The sequence below is a fragment of the Phyllostomus hastatus genome, unplaced genomic scaffold (assembly GCF_019186645.2).
Source record: "Phyllostomus hastatus isolate PE091 unplaced genomic scaffold, TTU_PhHast_1.1 phas_contig_1541, whole genome shotgun sequence".
NCBI lineage: Eukaryota > Metazoa > Chordata > Mammalia > Chiroptera > Phyllostomidae > Phyllostomus > Phyllostomus hastatus.
In genome coordinates, this window is record NW_025333629.1 from 9,959 (window position 1) to 29,100 (window position 19,142).

At 45.3% G+C, this 19,142-nt stretch overlaps 1 protein-coding gene across 1 annotated transcript; it reads right to left on the reverse strand.

Annotated features, from left to right (window-relative positions):
• Positions 1–1,810: 1,810 nt before the first annotated feature.
• LOC123813613 (sulfotransferase 2A1-like) lies at positions 1,811–18,530 on the reverse strand. The gene is given in 8 exon segments (XM_045830679.1): positions 1,811–2,215; positions 5,209–5,389; positions 8,845–8,939; positions 14,615–14,741; positions 16,684–16,713; positions 16,715–16,893; positions 18,397–18,502; positions 18,504–18,530. Coding segments are annotated over 8 exon segments (864 nt in total). The 3' UTR covers positions 1,811–2,096.
• Positions 18,531–19,142: the final 612 nt, after the last annotated feature.

The following is a 19,142-nucleotide window of genomic DNA, read 5'->3' on the forward strand; positions in this document are numbered from 1 at the left end:
TTGAGTGTGTGAAAAGAAAACTCGAAATTGCTGTATCTGGCTGTCCCTTTGCAGAATACACACACACACACACACACACACTCACACACACACACGAAGAAAAGAATCAAGTGTCATAAAAAGAAAGATTTTTAAAAATGGGCCCCAGGTGGTGTGACTCAGTGGATTGACTGTGGGCCTGTGAACCAAAGGGTCACCAGTTCACTTCCCAGTCAGGGCACATGCCTGGGTTGTGTGCTAGGTCCCTGTTAGGGGACGTGTAAGAAGCAACCACACATTGGTTTCTTTCCCTCTGTTTCTCCCTCACTTCCCCTCTCTCTAAAATAAATAAGTGAAATCTTCAAAAATGGTCATCGTTGTTTTTCTGGTAAATGAACACAGTATGTGCCCATAATTTTGTTTGTAAAAAAAACTAAAAACCATTGTTTGACTCTGTACTTGAAATTCTGCTAAATAAAATGCCTAGCAGAAAATAGCCCTTAACTAGTGGAATTTTGACATTGTCATTACTGTAAGCAAACTGTAAAAGATACACCTGGGTCAGATCAAAGATGTGGTTCATTCAGGAGCACCCAGAGGAGTGGGAGAGACCGGGTGTTCACATCCATGTTGTAATGCCTCCAGGCCACCAGGAGGCATCAACATACCACTGCTCCAGAGTTGGGGACCTTGGGTGGATGGGAGAGACCCTCCACATTCAAGTGAGAGAAAAGATACCGAGCTACAATTATATTTGTTTCTGTGTGTGTAATTTAAAGCTAAAACCAAACAGCTAGAGAATGCTAATTTGGCAAGGATGTGGAACCACGTCTTGCGGGAATTTAAATGGGAACAACCCAGTGCACACACGTCTTTTGAACCCGCAGTTCCAGTTGTGAGCATAAACCTGACGGGAATGTTCACCGAGAGATGAACAGAAAGACACGTTCAAGAGCTCGTGAAGGATTATGATCCAAATCAGAAACTTTCCGATCGCCCATCCACCATGTAATGAATAACGTAAATGTTGGTACAATCACCCAGTGAAATATTCCATGTGAGCACAAACACTTAACATGAGACCTACTGTCTTAACGAATGGTAGACGGACAGACAATACAGTATCGTTACCTGCGGGTGCAATTCTACAGCTGGTCTCTAGAGTTTACGCATCTCGTGAGGCTAGAACTTTGTACCCACAGCACAGCAACCTCCATTACCCCTCCCCTAGCCCTTGGCAGCCACCTCTCTGTCGAGGAGTTGGCCTATTTCAGATTCCTTGTCCAAGTGAAACTATGCTCTATTCGTCTGTCTCTCTGGCTCATCTCACTTAGCGTGTTGTCCTCCAGTTTCATCCATGTTGCTGCAAATGGCAGAATTTCCTTCTTTAAGGCTCAATTATCTTCCGTCGTGGTGCAGATCCCATTTCCTTTTTCCATTAGTCTCTCAAACATTTTCCAGGATGGCTCATGTGTTAAGCCAAAGCGGTGTTATAAACAGGGAAAATGGATGGGGAAGGAACCCAGATGCACCCACAGGAGCATGTGGCACTAAAATAGGTCTCAGTACTAAACACTGAACTAGTTATATCATCTACATGGATGAAAACCACAAATAACAGATAGAGTAAAAATGTTAGTTGGTGAAGGTATTATACAGTATGCCATTTATCCACGTTTTCAAAGCCTCCATGAATGCTATATATTGTTGATGATCAAATTCCACAGAGTAAGAGAATGATGAGAGGCTGGGAATTGTACACTGCTAGGTTGCATTAATCAAAGGTAATAAAAAGTTGGATACAGGCAATGGAAAGAAAAGGAACCTTAGCTGCCTTTTTTGTCATTTTATTTCTCATTTTTATAAACAATTTTTGGCATAGCTTTGGTAATATTCATATTATTTTGCATCATTCTGAATGTAGTCAATGTTTTTTAAGAGCTCGGATGCCACACTGTGAACTAAAGATGTCCTGGTAATTTTTAACAATCAAATTGTCAAAGGTCAGAGATCTGATCACTCAAGGCTCCCAGATGAAAGAACAGGTTTTATGCAATCACGGCTGGCCATTCACAGCAGGAGAACAGATATTTATCTTTAGGAGACATAGAAGTCTTTCAACATCTTTCCCATGGGAACAGCTCTCCAGGAAGGCCTGCCATCTTCTCCTGGAATATTTTGTCAAAGACTTCAGCTTGGGCCACGGTGAAGTACTTTTTCCAGTCCCCAGTAGTGCCTGACAAACATAAAATGAGACTCAGGTCAGAAGGAGGGGCAGGTCTCGAGTCCCCAGCACCTCTCTGTAGCTAATGTCACAGAATACCCGATGGGTCACTGGCGGGCCTTCCCCTGCCTGCAGCCATACCTGTGTGGTGCATTCCCATGCCCCCCTGTGTGGAAATGATTCCCTATATTCTCCTCTCTCCCAGCCTACGCTGCACACACCCCCTTCACCAATGACAACGCAGCTCTCTGTCCCGAGGCATCTAGAATCTGGCCCTGTCTCACCACCTCTGTTTCTACCACCGTGGCCCGGCCAACACCCTCTCTTGCCTGCGTTAGGGTATTAGATTTCTAATCAGTCTCTCTGTTTTGGATCTTTCTCCTTTCTGAGTTAGTCTCAGCAAGGCGGCCGTCTTGATTCCTTGAGATCAAGATGACGTGGTTTCAGCTCCTGTCTTTTCCCACTCAGACTCTCCAAGGACTTCTGGGGCCACTTCGGGAGTGGGCTCTGGCTTCCACAGGGCTGCAGGGGACTCGGTCCCCTCTCATGTCTTTCACTTTGCCTCGTATGACCGCCCACTTGCTCACTCACCTCCCTTGAGCTGAGTCTTCTGATCTGGCCCTGGACGTGCTAGGCCCCCCTCCCTCCGCAGACAGCTTGCAGTTCCCGTTCCTGCTGCCTGGGATGTAGCTCGCCCAGGGGTGGCCCCGTCTGGCCCACCGGCTTCTTTCAAGTCCTCCCTCCAGTGCAGTTTTCTCAGTGAGGTTCTCCCCCACCCACAATCCCACTCGGAACTGATGATTGATCCCCCGTCCCTCCTTTGTATTTCGCTTCATAACACTTACCCTGTGTGTCATGCTATGTTTTTCCTGTGTGTTTGTCTGTGTGTGTGTATGGCATGTATCTCCAATGTGTATTTTAGAAAGTCATAAACTTTTCTTTTTGAATTGCCAAAGGCTTAGTGCTTCCCAGTCATAGGCACATAGCGTGCACTCAGATGTGTGTGGGAGGACGATGAAAAGAGTCAGGGATGTGCTATCATCACCTCCGTGTTACGGATGAGGAAGGAGAGACCATGAGAGGCTACACAGTTAGAAAGCAATAGATGGGGATTCAAAGCAACAGATTTTGACACCAGAAGGCACCCCTTTAATTTATGATGATATTACTATTTTGCGTGTCATATAAATGAATACGTAGGCATTAATTAATATATTAACTACATTAATACATTAGTGAAATTAACATACAACAGAACAATATATATTACATAGAAACCAGTAATAGATATTATACACTTGTGGGCATAGAAATAATTTAGCAGAATGTCTGAATAATAATTGCTACCTTATAAACACCTGCTGTCCCTCTTGGGCTCATCGGCTGCATTGTTAGAACAATTTGTATCATAATCGATTTCTTATGCTTGTGTGTCCTCCACAAAACACCTGACTTTCATGGGCCACATCCAGCTCTTGAGCAGCCAGAATCTCCAGAAATTCAACATGGCTGCCCCGTATGAAAGGTCAGCTGAGAGAATGTTTCTGTGCAGGAGAACACGAGGAATCAGATGAGTCGGCTGCTTCCAGAATGCAGTGGTGTGAAAGGCACCAGCGAGACAGTCCCACTCCAAAAGGGAGAAATCAGAAAGAAGAAAGGGACCACGGGTCCCAAGACCATCTCAATCTAGCAGGTCAGAGTTCATTAAATTACAAAAAATTTAAGTATAGTTGGCATACAATATTTGTTTCAAGTTTAAGACATTTCTATATATCATGGTGTGATCATGATAAATCTAGTAACCCTGCAGATTTTTTTTAAAAAGGTGTTATTTATTTGTTTTTAGAGAGAAGAGAAGGGAGGGGGGAAGAGAGGGAGAGAAACATCTGTGTTCGAGAGATACATCAGTTGCCCTCGGTTGCCTCTCACACACCCCCAGATGGAGCCCGACCTGGCCCGCAACCAAGCAACCCTGCAATCCACTTAGCTACTCCGGGCAGGGTGCCTCATATACTCTCATCAGGGGGTCTCTTTTCCAAGTACTGATACGGCCTATAGACACTTGGAGGAAATTGATTAGACCTGGAATGGTCATCTGACTTTGCAGGCCATTCAGATTTTCTCTCGCTGATTTTGGCATGGGGGTGTCTGCCCTTCAAGCAGTGCCCAGGCAAATTCGCCATGCCTGCCGACCTGCCCCCTGGGACTGACCAGAGAAGTGAGGACAGGCATGGAGATGGTCATGCTGGTGCTGCTCCAGTGCTGAGTTAGCACAAAGTACTAGCCTGCACAAAGAACTGTATAAACAATGACTCAGCTGGAAAGAACGAGAGAGGAGAGACCTTCTGCTGAGCCGTGAGCCTGTGTTACTGTCAGACACTGTGGTGAATGAGTAATCACGTCCATATCTCTGGGCTGAAGATGAATGAAGAGTGTCCACTGCCCGGGATAGGAGGAGCCTGTTTTCCCAGAGTCCTGCCATTCAAGACCATCCAGGATGATCCATGGGAGGAAGAATGTAAATGATTCCAAAGATGACACATCGGTGGGTGCTGCCACTCAGGGCAGATGAGTGGGATGTGGGCCACTATCCCAGTGGGCCAGAAGGTCAGAGCATCAAGACAAAGAGGCGAATTCTCAATCCTTAAAATCTGGGAGTGAACCAGCTGGTGTGCTCAGTGGATTGAGTGCAGGCATGGGAACTGAAAGGTCATTGGTTCGATTCCCAGTAAGGGTACATGTATAGGTTGCGGGCCAGGTCTCCAGTAGGGGGTACGTGAGAGGCAACCTCACATGATGTTTCTCTCTCTCCCGTTCTCCCTCCCTTCCCTCTATTGAAAAGTAAATTAATACAATCTTAAAAAAAAAAGATCATGTGAGTTCTCTGGGAGATGAGCAGTTAAAGTTGACAAGTTCAAACACTCCCTAGTTGGTGCCCTGCTGCATGCACAAGGATGCCCTTTGAACACTCTGATGTGCCCTGAAGGAGGGCCATTTTCACTTACCTCTTCGCATAAGTGAGCCATTCTTCCCATCTAAAAGCCAGTTGGGCAGGAGCGTGTAATTGGACATCTTGTTTTCCTTCATGACCTGGAAGGAGCTATTCTTGAGGACTAAGTTCATTTCCTCTGGTTCTAACATCCTGCCCAGGTACTGGCAGATCTTCTGTATCGTGTTTCTTGTGTCCTAGAAGAAGAAAATACCAAAGAGAGGACAGGAAAGGGAAAGGGCGTAGGAAAGGCAATGAGAAGGAGAAATGACAGGATGAGGAACAGAAGGAGGGAGAGGGAGGGAGGAAAAGCACAGAAACGAGAAGTATTGAGTTGCACGCCACCAGGAGGAAGAAAGGGAAGGAGGTAATAAAGAAAGAGCACAATTATGTGAAAGACGCAGTCAACATGAATGTCCCAGTGTAACTGAATTCAGAACACCTTCTTGGGAAGATACAGGACATAGGTTTTCTAACAAGACCTTTAGAAAGTCTTCTGGACAATTGTGATGAGGAATGAGCAAGAAGAGGTTTAGGGAGGGCTTGACAAAGACGTAAGGGATTGATTTCAAATCCTGAATGTCCCATCAAGTAATGCGGTTTGTCATAAGTAACAATTGAATACCACATAGAGATTTACAAGATCTTTTTCTAAATTATATTTTATTGATTGTGTTATTAAAATTGGCTGATTTTTCCTCCTTTGCCTCCCTCTACCCAGTGCTCTCCACTCCCTCAGGCAATCACTTCACTATTGTTCATGTCCATGGGTCGTGCATGTAAGTTCTTTGGCTTCTCCATTTCCTACACTGTACTTTACATCCCCATGGGTGTTCTGTAACTACCTATTTGCTTTTCTTATTCCCCCCACCTCTTCCCCACCCCCCCCCACAGCTGGAACCCTTCCAGTAACTAAGGGTTGCTGCTTTTAAGATTCTCCCTTTATCTTTAAATTTTGGTCTTTTAATTATATTGTGTCTTGGAGTGGGCCTCTTTGCATCCATCATTGTTGGCACTCTCTGTACTTCCTGGACTTGTATGTCTATTCCCTTCACCAACTTAGGGAAGCTTTCTTTCACTATTTTTTCAGATAGATTTCCGATTTCTTGCTCTTTCTCTTCTCCTTCTGGCACCCCTATGAGGTGAATGTTGAACATCTTCAAGTTGTCCCAGGGGCTACTTACACTGTCCTCATTTTTTTGGATTCTTTTTTTTTCTTGCTGGTCTGCATGGTGTATTTTTTCTTCCTTCCTTATGTTCCAAATCACTGATCTGATTCTCAGCTTCATCCACTCTACTGTTGTTTCCCTGTAAAGTGTCCTTTATTTTAATTAGTGTACCCTTCACTTCGGACTGGGTCTTCTTTATGCTGTTGAGGTCCTCACTAAATTTCTTGAGAATGTTTATAAACAGTGTTTTGAACTCTGCGTCTGCTAGACTGAGTGTTATCTCCATTTCTTTTAGGTCTTTTTCTGGAGTTTTGTACTGTTCTTTCTTTTGGGCCATGTTTCTTTGTTTCCTCATTTTGGCAGCCTCCTTGTATTTGTTTCTATGTATTAGGTACAGCTGCTTTGACTCTGTGTCTTGGTAGTGTGGCCTAAAGTAGGTGTCTTATAGGGTCCAGTGGCACAGCCTCCCCTATTACCTAAGCTGGGTACTTGAGGTACACCCTTTGTGTGGGCTGAGAACACCTTCCTCTTGTAGTTGTGTCTTGGTTGCTGTTGGCAGGTCAATGGGAGGGATTTACTCAGGTGAGTCGGCTGCAAGCTGTGACCACTGACCACCAAAGTTTGCCCTCTGTGGAGGATCAGCTGTGTAGGGGCAGGGTTGTGGTACACCAACATGGTCTGTAGCTGTCCACTGGGTGTGCTGGCCCTGGGGTTCCCTGGGTGGTGCAGGCCAAGGTCAGCCCCCACCTGTGTTTTGCCTGGGCTCAACCCTGCCTGAGCTATAAAACAATCTGAGATGACTGCCACTTGTGCTAGGCTTGGAGATTCCCAGGTGAAGCCAAGCTGTGACCCCAATCTGGCTGCCATTAGGGCTCACTGAAGTCAGCTATTGCTTGTTCAATGGGATTTAGGAACCAAGACCGGCCATTCTTACAGAAAAGCAGCTTGGCTGGGCCTGTAAGTTGGGTGGGGTAGAACCTCTGTGGATCTCCAATGTGGGTCACGCAACATTAGCCAGGTTGATGGAGTCTCAGATACGCCACCAGCTTGCTGGCTCTGTGGGAGGAGGATTTAGCAAGGGGACAATGGCCTCTGCTTGTCCTGATGCCAGACATTTTGGTCTCTCCCTGTGTGCCACCAATGCCCTTCAAGATGCCAGCTCTGGAGCTCAGAGGGAGTGAGTCTGAGTAGATGAGTCCACATGTGGGTCCCCAAGAGGAGCTGCTTTGGGCTCCAGCAGCCTCCTCCACCGACTCAGTCCCCACTGGTTTTCGCAGCTGGAAGTTGTGGGCACTGGAATCCTGGGCTGGGGGGCCCACTGTGGGTCTGGGACTTCTCACTCCTGAGATACCTCTCCTGAGATTTTATCCACGTGGATATGGGGCCAACCCATTCTGCATCTGTGCCTCTCCTACTAGTCTGGATGGATGTGGTTTCTTCAATTCCACAGTTGTCCGACTTCCATTCAACTTGATCTTGTAGTTGTCCAAGACCTTCTTATATGTTATTTCAATAATTAGAACTTGGCACATGGTACTAAAAATTAATATTATTATTAAAAATGGATTTTAATAATAATGATACTTTGCTTTGAATCATAGACCTTCCTCTTAGAGTGACAGGGCCTTAAACTTTTTTTTCCGTTCCATGAGCTGACGTGCTAATAACAACAAAAAGCACAACTGTAGCCATGACAATAATAAAAGTTTATTTTGTGGCTTGAAAGTATAACTCCAAGAAGGTGTGTACGTGTGTCCCTGAAGTTACTAAGCCAGTCACAAAAGACTTCTGGGTGAAATGGAATTCATGTGGAAAGCACAGAGGATTGGACAGCAGTGCCCAGAGGGCAGTGACGAATGTCAGACAGAAGCACAAGCCTGTGTGGGTGGTTTCTCCTCTTTTCCCCAAGATCCCGCTAATAGGACAAGGTCTTCCTTCAGTGGCTCAGTCACTCTTACTGGCTTGAACTTCATCTGACAGCGTTTCCTGCCCATCAGCAGTGAGTCCAGCCCTTGGCCTGTCTGAGTCATTATACAGACTGATTTCATGACTTCCTTTTCCCTCCATCCATCAGGTTGGGTTGCCAGGCAGGTGGACACATCTCTGGCACCCAACTTGACTTCTCCCCAGCCCCTTCCTGTTCCTCCATCTCCTCCCAGCTATCGGTAGCACCGAGTGTGTCCTGCCCCTGAAAAGTTTAGAACCAGCTGTGAGTGTGAGGATAAGCCACTGTACTTAGTCTGAATGCACAAAATAGCTCTTACAATAGCAAATGAAACAAAGAAGACACGGAGGAAGAGAGCACAGGGCTTTCGGGGTGCCGACTGGGAGCAGGACAATGAAGACCAGGGAGCTCCTTTTATTTCTAAGGACCCTCCCTAGGGCTTGACTTTGAGAAGAAAAGAGACACAGAGTAATGGATGGAAGTAGAGGAAGTGAAGACGGTGTTGAGATGGTGTGCTGAGCACAAGAACAGTAGTTACCTGCTTCAGCTCTTCATAACTCACTATCAAGAAGTTCTCCTTCCCTCTCATGGACATCCAGCCATGAACGTGGTCGAACCACGACCCAAATGCCACTGCGGGGTGGGAGCAAAGAGAGCGGGTGCGTGACTGGCTGTGTGAAGGCAGGCACGCCCTGGTAGGTTCACTCTTGTGGGGCCACTTGCTCACACGACATCTGGCCCATATACAAGTATTTGCTGAGTGAGTGGGTGAGTGTAGAGGTGGAGAGTTGTTACCCATCATCAGGCATTTACGTTGTGTGAGCAGAGCTCGTCCAGAGCAGGCTCTGCCCCCACTTACCAGGGCCTCCTGAGGAGACCTCGCCAGAGAGCCACATGGTCGGAGGAATGGCATTCTGGCTGCCCTGACTCTGCACAGCGTTCAGAATGTTGGGTTGATGGGTAAATCTCAGTGCCCTGGATATTCTTGTGTCTTCTTGCTTTCACTGTTGCCATGCCAATTATTGTTCCTTTGGAAATGATCTCTCTTTCCTGTGGCTTAAGATTTTCTTTCTAATTCCCCCCTTGTTGGGGACCACTCGGTGTGGTTTCGGAGACTGTAGCCCCGAGAGAGCAAGCTCTGAAAGGGGCTGGTAAGTGTCCCTGGAAAACCAGGTCATAACGCAGGTGGCAGGCATGACTGGATTCTAACACTGAGGGTCCCATGGGAATCAGGTCTGAAATGTACATGTTTGTCCTCTGAAACCCGCTCTGCTCAGTGATAAGCCCTGTTAGTGTAAACCAGATGCTTGAGTGAAACTCCCTACTTCGTGATATATGCCTTTACATCCATCTGGCACCTGCATGTCTTGCAGACCCCATCCTGAAAAGATTTCTGTGTTTCTTCAATTGCTATCTACAGACAGGGTTAGTTTTTTTGACTACAGCCTGTTGGACATTGATGGGTAAGCTGTGCATGTGTGCTGTGTCTCTGCACATTCTGATCCTAATAAAAGCCGTGTCCGAGAAGGGTTCTGGGCGTTCTCTGGTAGAGGGAATCACCACCCCTTTTCGGACTGTTTATTTCCATCTACAGAGGCCCCCGGGGGATTTTGCTGGCGAAAGCCCCCCTCACACCCCCGCCCTGGCACTGAGCTTTCCTAGAGACCAGGGGATGATTTATTGATAATAATTTTTTCTGAGGCTGGGTTTGGTTCTTCAACCTGAGATTTCATCTGTGAGGGAAATCCTCACATGTGCCTTCTTGAAAATTGTCCTTCCCTATACAGGAGTCTGACCTGTGGCCCACAGGCCACTTAGGGCCCAGGATGGCTCTGAATGAGGCCCAACACAAAACTGTAAATTTACTTAAAACATGAGGGCTTTTTTTGGTGATTACATGCCACAATGTATTTGATGTGTAGCCCAAGAGCCCAAGATAACTCTTCTTCTTCCACTGCAGCCCAGAGACGCCAACAGGTTGAGCACTCATGCATATCTCCACAGGAGGTAAGTCTTCCCACTCCACCCTCCATATCTGAACTATTGTCTAGTTTTTAATGGCTGTCTACCATGCCCAAGCCCTTTTTTCTCTTTTGCCTGAATCTTTATTCAGAGCCCTTGTTGACCACAAAGGGCAGTGGGGAATTCTACTCAGTGAACCTGTCACTTGAAAATGAGCACAAAGAAAAGGCACTGTCAGGCAAAATGCTGAGGGAATTTACCACTTTTGTCACAAGAGAACTAATTTCTGTTACAGTTTATGAACAAATAAAGTGGATCCAGGAGAAAGGATCCAGTGGCTCAAGAAATAAAAGGGAAAAAATTTTAAATCTTGAAAAAAAGTTGTAAAACAAAAAAAGGAAGCATGACATACCAAAATGTATAAGAAGAAGCAAAAGCAGCTTGAGGAAAGGAGTTTAGAGTGATAAATTCCTGCATGAAGAAAAAGAAAGATCTCAAAGAGACAAGCCACTTTTATGCATCAAGAAGAAAACAACAAAACCAGAGAACAGAAAAATAGGAAACATTAGAACAGATTAACAAAAATGAGAGCAGTTTTTTTTAAAGATAAACAAAACTGACAAACCTTTAGCTAGACTAAGAGAAGACCAGAGCAGACTCAGATAAATAAAAGAGGGGACATTGTAGCCAATGCCACGTAAACATGAAGGACTGTAAGGGACTGTCATGGACAACCACACGCCAAATAATTGGATAACTTAGAGGAAATGGGTAAATTCCTAGAAATGTATCACACAACCTGCCAAAACTGAGTCATGAAAAAGCAGAAAATCTGAATAGCCCAATGACAAGTAAGGAGACTGCATCAGTAAGCCGGATCTCCCAACAAAGGAAAGCCCAGGACCAGATGGTTTCCTGGTCAACTCTATAAAATATTAAATGAAGCATTAATGTCCATCCTTCTTAAACTTCAAAAAAAAAATTGAAGAGGGCCCTGGCTGGTGTGGCTCAGTGGACTGAGTGCTGGCCTGTGAACCAAAAGATCGCTGGTTCGATTCCCAGTCAGGGTACATGCCTGGGTTGTGAGCCAGGTCCCCATCTGGGGGCCTGTGAGAAGCTACTGATCAGTACAACTCTCACACATTGAAATTTCTCTCCCTCTAATTCTCCCTTCCTCACTCACTCTATTTCTTAAAAAAAAACGAAATTCAGATTATAGTCATTACTGGAAGGTTATATTTGCACTTCCTAGAGAACCAAAGAGAACCTACAGGGAAACAATTAGGATTAAGAAGAGTTTATTCAGCCCTGGCTGGTGTGGATCGGTGGACTGAATGCCTGCCTATGAACCAAAGTGTCACGGGTTTGATTCCCAGTCAGAGCACATGCCTGAGTTGTGGGCCTGGACTACAGTAGGGGCAGATGAGATTCAACCACACATTGATGTTCCTCTCCCTCTCTTTCTCACTCCCTTCCCTTCTCTCTAAAAATAAATAAATAAAATCTTGAAAAAATAGAAGAGAGTTCTTTCAGATTGCTGAATCCCCAATCAACATTCAAAGTCATTTACATTCCTCCAAATCAGGCACAAAACAACTGAAAAATCTAATTTAAAGATGTCATTAATCTAAGAAGAAATAAAATACCTCTATAAAAAGAGTTTAAGCTTTTCATTTAAGTAATCATAAAGGATCATTTAAGACCTCTGAAAAGCTTTAGGTAAGGGGGAAGGTAAACAAAAGCCTATCCTTATAAATGAAGAATAAACTAAGTAATACATGCCATTTCTCCACTAATTATTCTGTATAATTATCACAATAAAAATCATAAAAAATACAAACAACAATAAGTGTCACTGAAGATATGATGTAACAAGTGTGCACGCTCATATGCTATTGGTGGGACATTTATAGTAATCAATGCTTACAGTAATGCCTCCATCGTCAGGATATACAATTGACACAATCACTCTAGAAAACAGTTCATTGTCTTTTAAAGTGGAAAATTCATATTCACTATGCCTCAGCAGTTCTACACTCTGATTTATACACTGGAAAGAAAGTCATGCACCCATGTAACAGAAATACATTATTCCCAATAGTTTTAAGCTCAAAACACCTCATTTAATTTTTAACTCAGCACTGACAAAATGTTGGAAGAAGCATTTGACCAAAACAATGAACGACTTCAGTGATGCTTACAAACAGCAATTCTAGTTCATCCCTTTCGATCCTCCCCTTGGCCAAAGCTAACACAGCGGTGCTGCTGGTATGTCTGCCTTGAGGGGCAGGGGGCACCTGACAGAGGACCACACAGACCATCAAGGTGTGCTCGGTGTAGAAAGTAGCGTGGGGTCTTTTGCACAGGGAATTCTGGGACCCAGGGTTCCCAGAGCATGGTCGATGAAAGGGTCATGAACTCTAGGAGCCCCACAGGAAAGGCATCTGGAGGAGGAGGGCCTCTCGGGCTTTGTTACTGTGTATGGTCCAGGGCTCGTGTGAAGCCCCAGGGTCCAGAGCAGGCTCCCCTGCTACCTGGGTCTAAGGACACTGCTTCCTGGGCCTAAAATTCCCAGAGGCTTGGTTCACCTTCTACAGTGCTGTAGACAACTCAGGATATTGGAATTAGGTGATAACAATAAAGATTCTGGTGTTAACTGGGTAAGAGAGACCTGTGTGCTGAGTTTTAGGGTGCAGAGAAGCAAGATGTCGAGATAGGGGTGAGGTTCTCAGGGCTATTGATTGGACTTCCATATTCCCAGGGTCAGTGGAAGGCCCATCCAGACTCCTTTCTCCATCAAAGGGCAAGATCAAACACAGCATTGATGAGGGGGTGTTGCCTCCCCCTCCCCCGAAAGAGGAATCTGAAGGAAAGCAGAACTTAGAGCTGAAGTGTTCAGCCAGGAGCAGCTCAATACGAAACACGCCTGTGGGCTTTGAACACTGAACTTTACGCTGCAGGCAAACAATCCAGGGACTGTGGACTTGTCCCCGTGTCACAGGTGATTGCCACAACAGTGCCTAGAAGGTCCAAAGGGCATGTGGTGGGGGCACCACTGAGTCTGTCAGATTAACCTGGGTGGGAAGTAACAGCGATGCTATTTAATGAAGCACCCGGGAGAGAGATGGCAAATAAATACTCATTATTTAACAAAGGTGTATTCGCTGCTGACCATGTGACAAGCACCGTTCTAGGGCCCTGGCTCAATAATGATAAAATTGAAGAAATCACTTTCATGGGGAGACACAGGGAACAGACACACCATTAGAATACACGCTTGTTGGCACTGAGGGCTAAGGGAAGAAAGAGAATGCTACAGAGGTGGGGAGGGATGGTATTTTACATGGTGCTGAGAAGGAAGATTTCACTAAACACAGACACATTGTGGCAGAGACCAGAATGAAGACACTCACCAAGATTGTGGGATTTAGGTCAAGGGCAGAGGGGAAGGCATGGGGAGGTGGGATGGGGAAAATATGGCACGTGGAAGCATCAGACTCACGCCAGCCCTTGGAGAAGGGATTGCTCTATTTATCTAATGAGCTACAGAGGCAGTAGGAGCAGTTTGGGGCCTGGGGACCACGTGCTCCATCTTGAACACACTGTATTAGAGCTACCTGTGGCTCCCTCCAGGGCAGGTGTCCATGGGCTTTAGAGAAACAGGTCTGAAGCTAGGGAGACATCTCACAGCAGAATTATGGGACTCATCCTGTAGTTTCAGGAAAAGTTGCACAATTTCAAGTATCTGGGAAAGCCTAGAAACTGCGTAATTAGAAGGATCAAGATACATTTTGAGACATAGGACAAGAGGAAAAAAAGAGTTTCAAGAGGATGCAGCTGAAGAATGCTGGCAGTGCTCTGGGTGATAGCTTGTGGGTTAAAGAGTTGTCCCGATATGCCAAGGTTGTGGGCTTGATCCCCGGTCAGGACACAAACAAGAAACAACGAAATGAAGGCATCAATAAGTGGAACAACAAATCTATGTTTCTCTCTCTTTCTAAAAATGAGATTAAAAATAAACACATGAATGAGTAAATAAGTAAATGGTGGCAAGTCAGGATAGTGTTGTCCAGGAGGCCAATGAAAAGCAGGCTTTCAGAAAGCCACAGATGTGCTCTGCATGTGTATTGGACAGCTAGGCTGGTTCGTGATGGGACCAGCTGAAAGGCTGGCTGGGTATGTGCTGCTCTGTGAGAGTCTGTGGGATCAGAATCTGTGGGTTCCAGTGGGGACAGACCCTCTGCCCCACAGGTGAGGGAGAGGTAGGGATAGCGGGCTGGATTCAGAACGAGGTCTGATGAAGGACGCCGGCAATCTTCCAGCCACCATATTTTACATGCACTCACCATCTCCTTGGGTGAACCATTCAAAATATTGTTTTAGTGACTCTGGTTTCTTAACAAAATTGGAGATACTCCAGAAAAAATAACCAGACACAAGAGTACATCTTGGATTTCTGATGAGATAAATCACCTTAAAAAGAAAAATGAAAGCATGAATGTTTCCCATCTTTCCTTATCTTCATAAAAATGGAACCCTGACTGGTGTAGCTCAGTGGATTGAGTGCTGGCATATAAACCAAAGGGTCACTGGTTCTCTTCCCAGTCAGAGCACAGCCTGGGTTGTGGGTCAGGTCTCCCTGGGCGTGCAAGAGGCAACCCACACTGGTGTTTCTGTCCCTCTCTTTCTTCCTCCCATCCCCTCTCTCTAAAAAAAATAAAATAAAATCATTAAAAAATCAATAAACATATTCTTGGGTGATGATTAAAAAAAAAGAATGAGCAAAACGAATCTATAGAGTTATAAGTTGGCGGAGTGGTCCCCCCTGTGGATGGGTGTTGACTGGGAAGGTGTGGAGGGAATGTCGCAGGGGAGCAAAAACACCCTGAATCACCATCTGGAAGGTGACCACCCAACCGTGTACACATGTAAAGATTTGAAAACCTAATACTGCAGATTAGCGCAAATACACACACACCTGCAAGAACCTTGGCATTTGAATATTGAAGGTATACCTTGGATTCTGCACCCACTTTCTTGGTGACATGATTCCAGGCTGCAACTCTCTCTAGGCCTCAGTTTCCCCATGCAGGGATTGAAAAAACACCGAGGGCTCACATTGTGAATACGTTCAACTCTGCAGTAGGGGTGTGATAAATAAGCCCAGGAAGTGATGGGCTGAAACAAAAACTCCATTTTCTTTACCAATCTTCTACTGAAGGAACTTAAGCTGCTCCCCTATCTTGGCTGTTGGAAATAATGCTGCAATGAACACAGTGATGCGTATGTCTTTTCAAATGAGTGTTTTGGGATTTCTTTGGGGATGTACAGTACAGGTTACGGGATCTAGTCAATATATTGTAGTAACTATGTATGGTGCCAGGTGGGTACTAGACTCACTGGGGTATCACATCATAAATTACACAAATGTCTAACCACTATGCTGTACACCTGAAACCAATATAATATTGAACACTGACTGTAACTGGAAAAATAAAATTGAAAAAAAAATCTTCACTGTGCTGTGACACATGGTGAAATTTCCAAGATGAGAATATTATCCTAAGCTTGACAATCTAATTTAAGCACAAAACACTTCTCAAAAAGAAAATCACAAACCAATTAGCACCTTCCAGGTAAGTGTGTTTCTAAACATCATCTGAGATGTGCTAAGATTTCCCTGATCCCTTCTGGGGGCATCTGCTAGCCCCATAAGAGACTCGTGTGGCTGCTAAGCTCAACAGACAGCTGCATCTAGGTAGACGCCATGCTGAGTAAATCCGGTCTGGTGCTGGAGCAATCACCCTGCATTTAGCCTTCCTTTATGAATTTTCTGCTTCCCAAGTGGCCAGCTCTATGTCTGCTGCTTCTATATGAGTGGCAGGAGGCATTTATTTAATTAAGATGGGCTAATTATTTTTTTAAAGATTTTATTTATATATTTTTAGACAGAGGGGAAGGGAGGGAGAGAGGGAGAGAAACATCCATATGTGGTTGCCTCTCGTACGCCCCCTGCTGGGGACCTGGCCCACCATCCAGGCATGTGCCCTCACTGGGAATTCAACCAGCAACCCTTTGGTTTGCAGGCCTGTGCTCAATCCACTGAGCCACACCAGCCAGGGCGAGATGGGCTAATTAATTTTTACAGCAACAAGAGGCAGGTTATCTAGTATGTAACATCGTTATAAATTCCACTTGGGTTGAAAACATCGTTTTCTCAGACTCTGGCATTACCGTTTTGCTTTGCTTCTGGTTTGGACTGCGGCATTGCCCAATGCAGAATCTCAGGTCCCCCCAACCCCCCCCCAGACCTACTGGATGAGATTGCACCTCATCCAGATCCCTAGGTGATTCCTAGGCACTTTCACATTAGAAAAGCATTAATCAAACACATCGTTGACCACTGTGCACTGACCTTGGTCTTGGACTCGAAGAGAGACTTGGGGGAAGAGTTGGATGGGGAGGTGGGAGGAGATGAGGCGTGGGCCTTCCCTGCCCTTCAGGACTTCGTATCCACTCGTAGTCTCTACCCAGGGAGAGCGTTCCCATATGGGCACAGATTGGATCCACGTGGGATCCCCCTTGGAGTGAATCAGGCAGAGAATTTCAATCAACCAGTTTGTTCCTGGATAAAGAAGAAAACAAGGATGGGCACTCATTTTTGGAATCTGACTTTTATTTTATTTTATTAAAGAATTTATTGATTTATTTTTAGAGAGAGGGGAAGGGAGAAAGAGAGGGAGAGAAACATCAATGCATGGTTGCCTCTTGCACACCCCCTACTGGGGACCTGGACCACAACCCAGGCATAGGTCCCTGACTAGGAATCGACCGGTGACCCTTTGGTTCACAGCCCATGCTCAATCTGCTCAGCCACAGCAGCCAGAGCGAATCTGAATTTTAAAAAATACCATGATAGACTGTCACATAAACCATGCTCCCTAACTGTTTTTGAGCACAGTCCAGTGGCATTAAGCATATTCACACTGGTACGCAACCAATCTCCAGAAACTTTATATTTGGCAAGACTGAAACTCTGTGCCCATTAAACAACAACTCTCCATTTTCCCTTCCCCCCAGTTCTTGGCACCCCCCCCCCACCCTCTTTCTCTTTTAGAGTTCAATTACTCTCCACAGCTCATGGAAGTAGATCAGATGGTCTTTCTCCTTCTGTCACTGGTGTATTTCACTTAGCATAATGTCCTCAGAGTCTACCCAAGTTGTAGCCTGTGTCAGAACTTTGTTCCATTTCCAGGATGAAGAATATTCCATTGTGTGTATAGACCACATGTTGGTCATCCATTCACCTGCCAGTGGACATTAGGTTGCTTTCACCTTTGGGCTATTTGCCTAAATCCATCACCCTTGACTTTTCACTACTACGCCTCTTCCAGTGTCTCCAGCCTCAGTCCTTGCCCATCTTGTAGTTTTGTCTGCTGGCCATCCTGCTCCTAGAGACACGATCCACACCCTTTCAGTCCCTCAAAGTGGCCAGGCTCTTTTCCAGTTCCTGCCCATTGTCCATGCTGATGCCTTTACTGAAAATACCCCTTTCCACGAAATAGTTTCATATTCAGTTATTTCCATGTCGATTTAGATGCTTTTTTTTACCTACTTATTTTTTGTCTCTGGTAGATGTGTTTATTCACTCCTGCCTCCCAGGTTCACTCAGATATACCTGACCAATGAAAATGGTACACAGTTAAAGAGTACAATGCAATGATTTGGTGTGTGTGTGTGTGTGTGTGTGTGTGTGTGTGTGTGTACACATTGTGAAATGATTACCACAGTCAAGCTAATTAACAGACCCATCATCTCACATAATTCCTTCCTTTCCTATTTCTCCTGTAAGGACTTTGGAGGACTCTGGTCATCACCTTCTGCTTCAAGCCCCCAAATCTGTCTCAGAATTTGCTCATATGGGTTCTCTACCACCTTCCATTATCCGCTCTGGACACTCCTCTTACTGTGTAACTGCCTGGCTAACTCTGTTTCTCTGACTGCGGTTGGTACCAGGGCCCAGCTTTTGTCCCCAGAGCCCTGAATCTGGGCTGACAAAGAGAAAATACTCGTGAACAGATGAAGGATGCAGCCACGGTCTGTCTTGGCATCTAATCCGCTCCCTTACCTGATTTGGGGAAAGACAGTATTAAGCCATCTTCGTCCTTAAACACAAAATTCTGCATTGCTCTCAGGTGCTCCAGTGTGTAACCCACGACAGGGAAAGGTACCCCCTTCAAACCACATGTACCCATCTGACATTACGGTGAGCTCTTTGAACCTGGTGTTAAGAGTTCCAGCTGCAGCCACTGTGAGAATCTGTGGCAGCTGCCGAGAGATCACCTTTTATAGTAAAGATAAAATAATCATTAATCTCCCCAGGTTTTTGGGGGAGTTGCCTGCTGATAAAGAAACGCAGATATTGTAACTAAGAGGTGGTCACAAGGTCGATGAGATTGAGCAAGTGTGGAGAGAACATTATGGTGTAATCTGACTTTGAATTCATGGGACGGAACCAGGAATTCAACAAGCCCAAGGATATAGAAATGTGGGCAAATTAAAACTATTTTTAATGGAATTTATTTTTAGAACCGTTTCATTTATTTTTTTTTAAACATTTTATTCATTTTGGACTCGGGGAGGATGGCGGATTTACTCTAGGCAGCGTGTTTCTCAGCTTCTGTGAAGAGGAGGGAAACTCACGGATCGGTGGAGAGACAGAGCAAGTGGACTAGGTTACCGAATCACTTTTGAAAGCAGAACATCCAAAAATTATTGCAGTCACTGAAAAACCAGAAGGTAAGGAGACTGCTTCAGGACAAAAGGGACCCAGGGATCAGCTCGGGGTCTAGGGGTGTGCAGTACCCAGGCCCG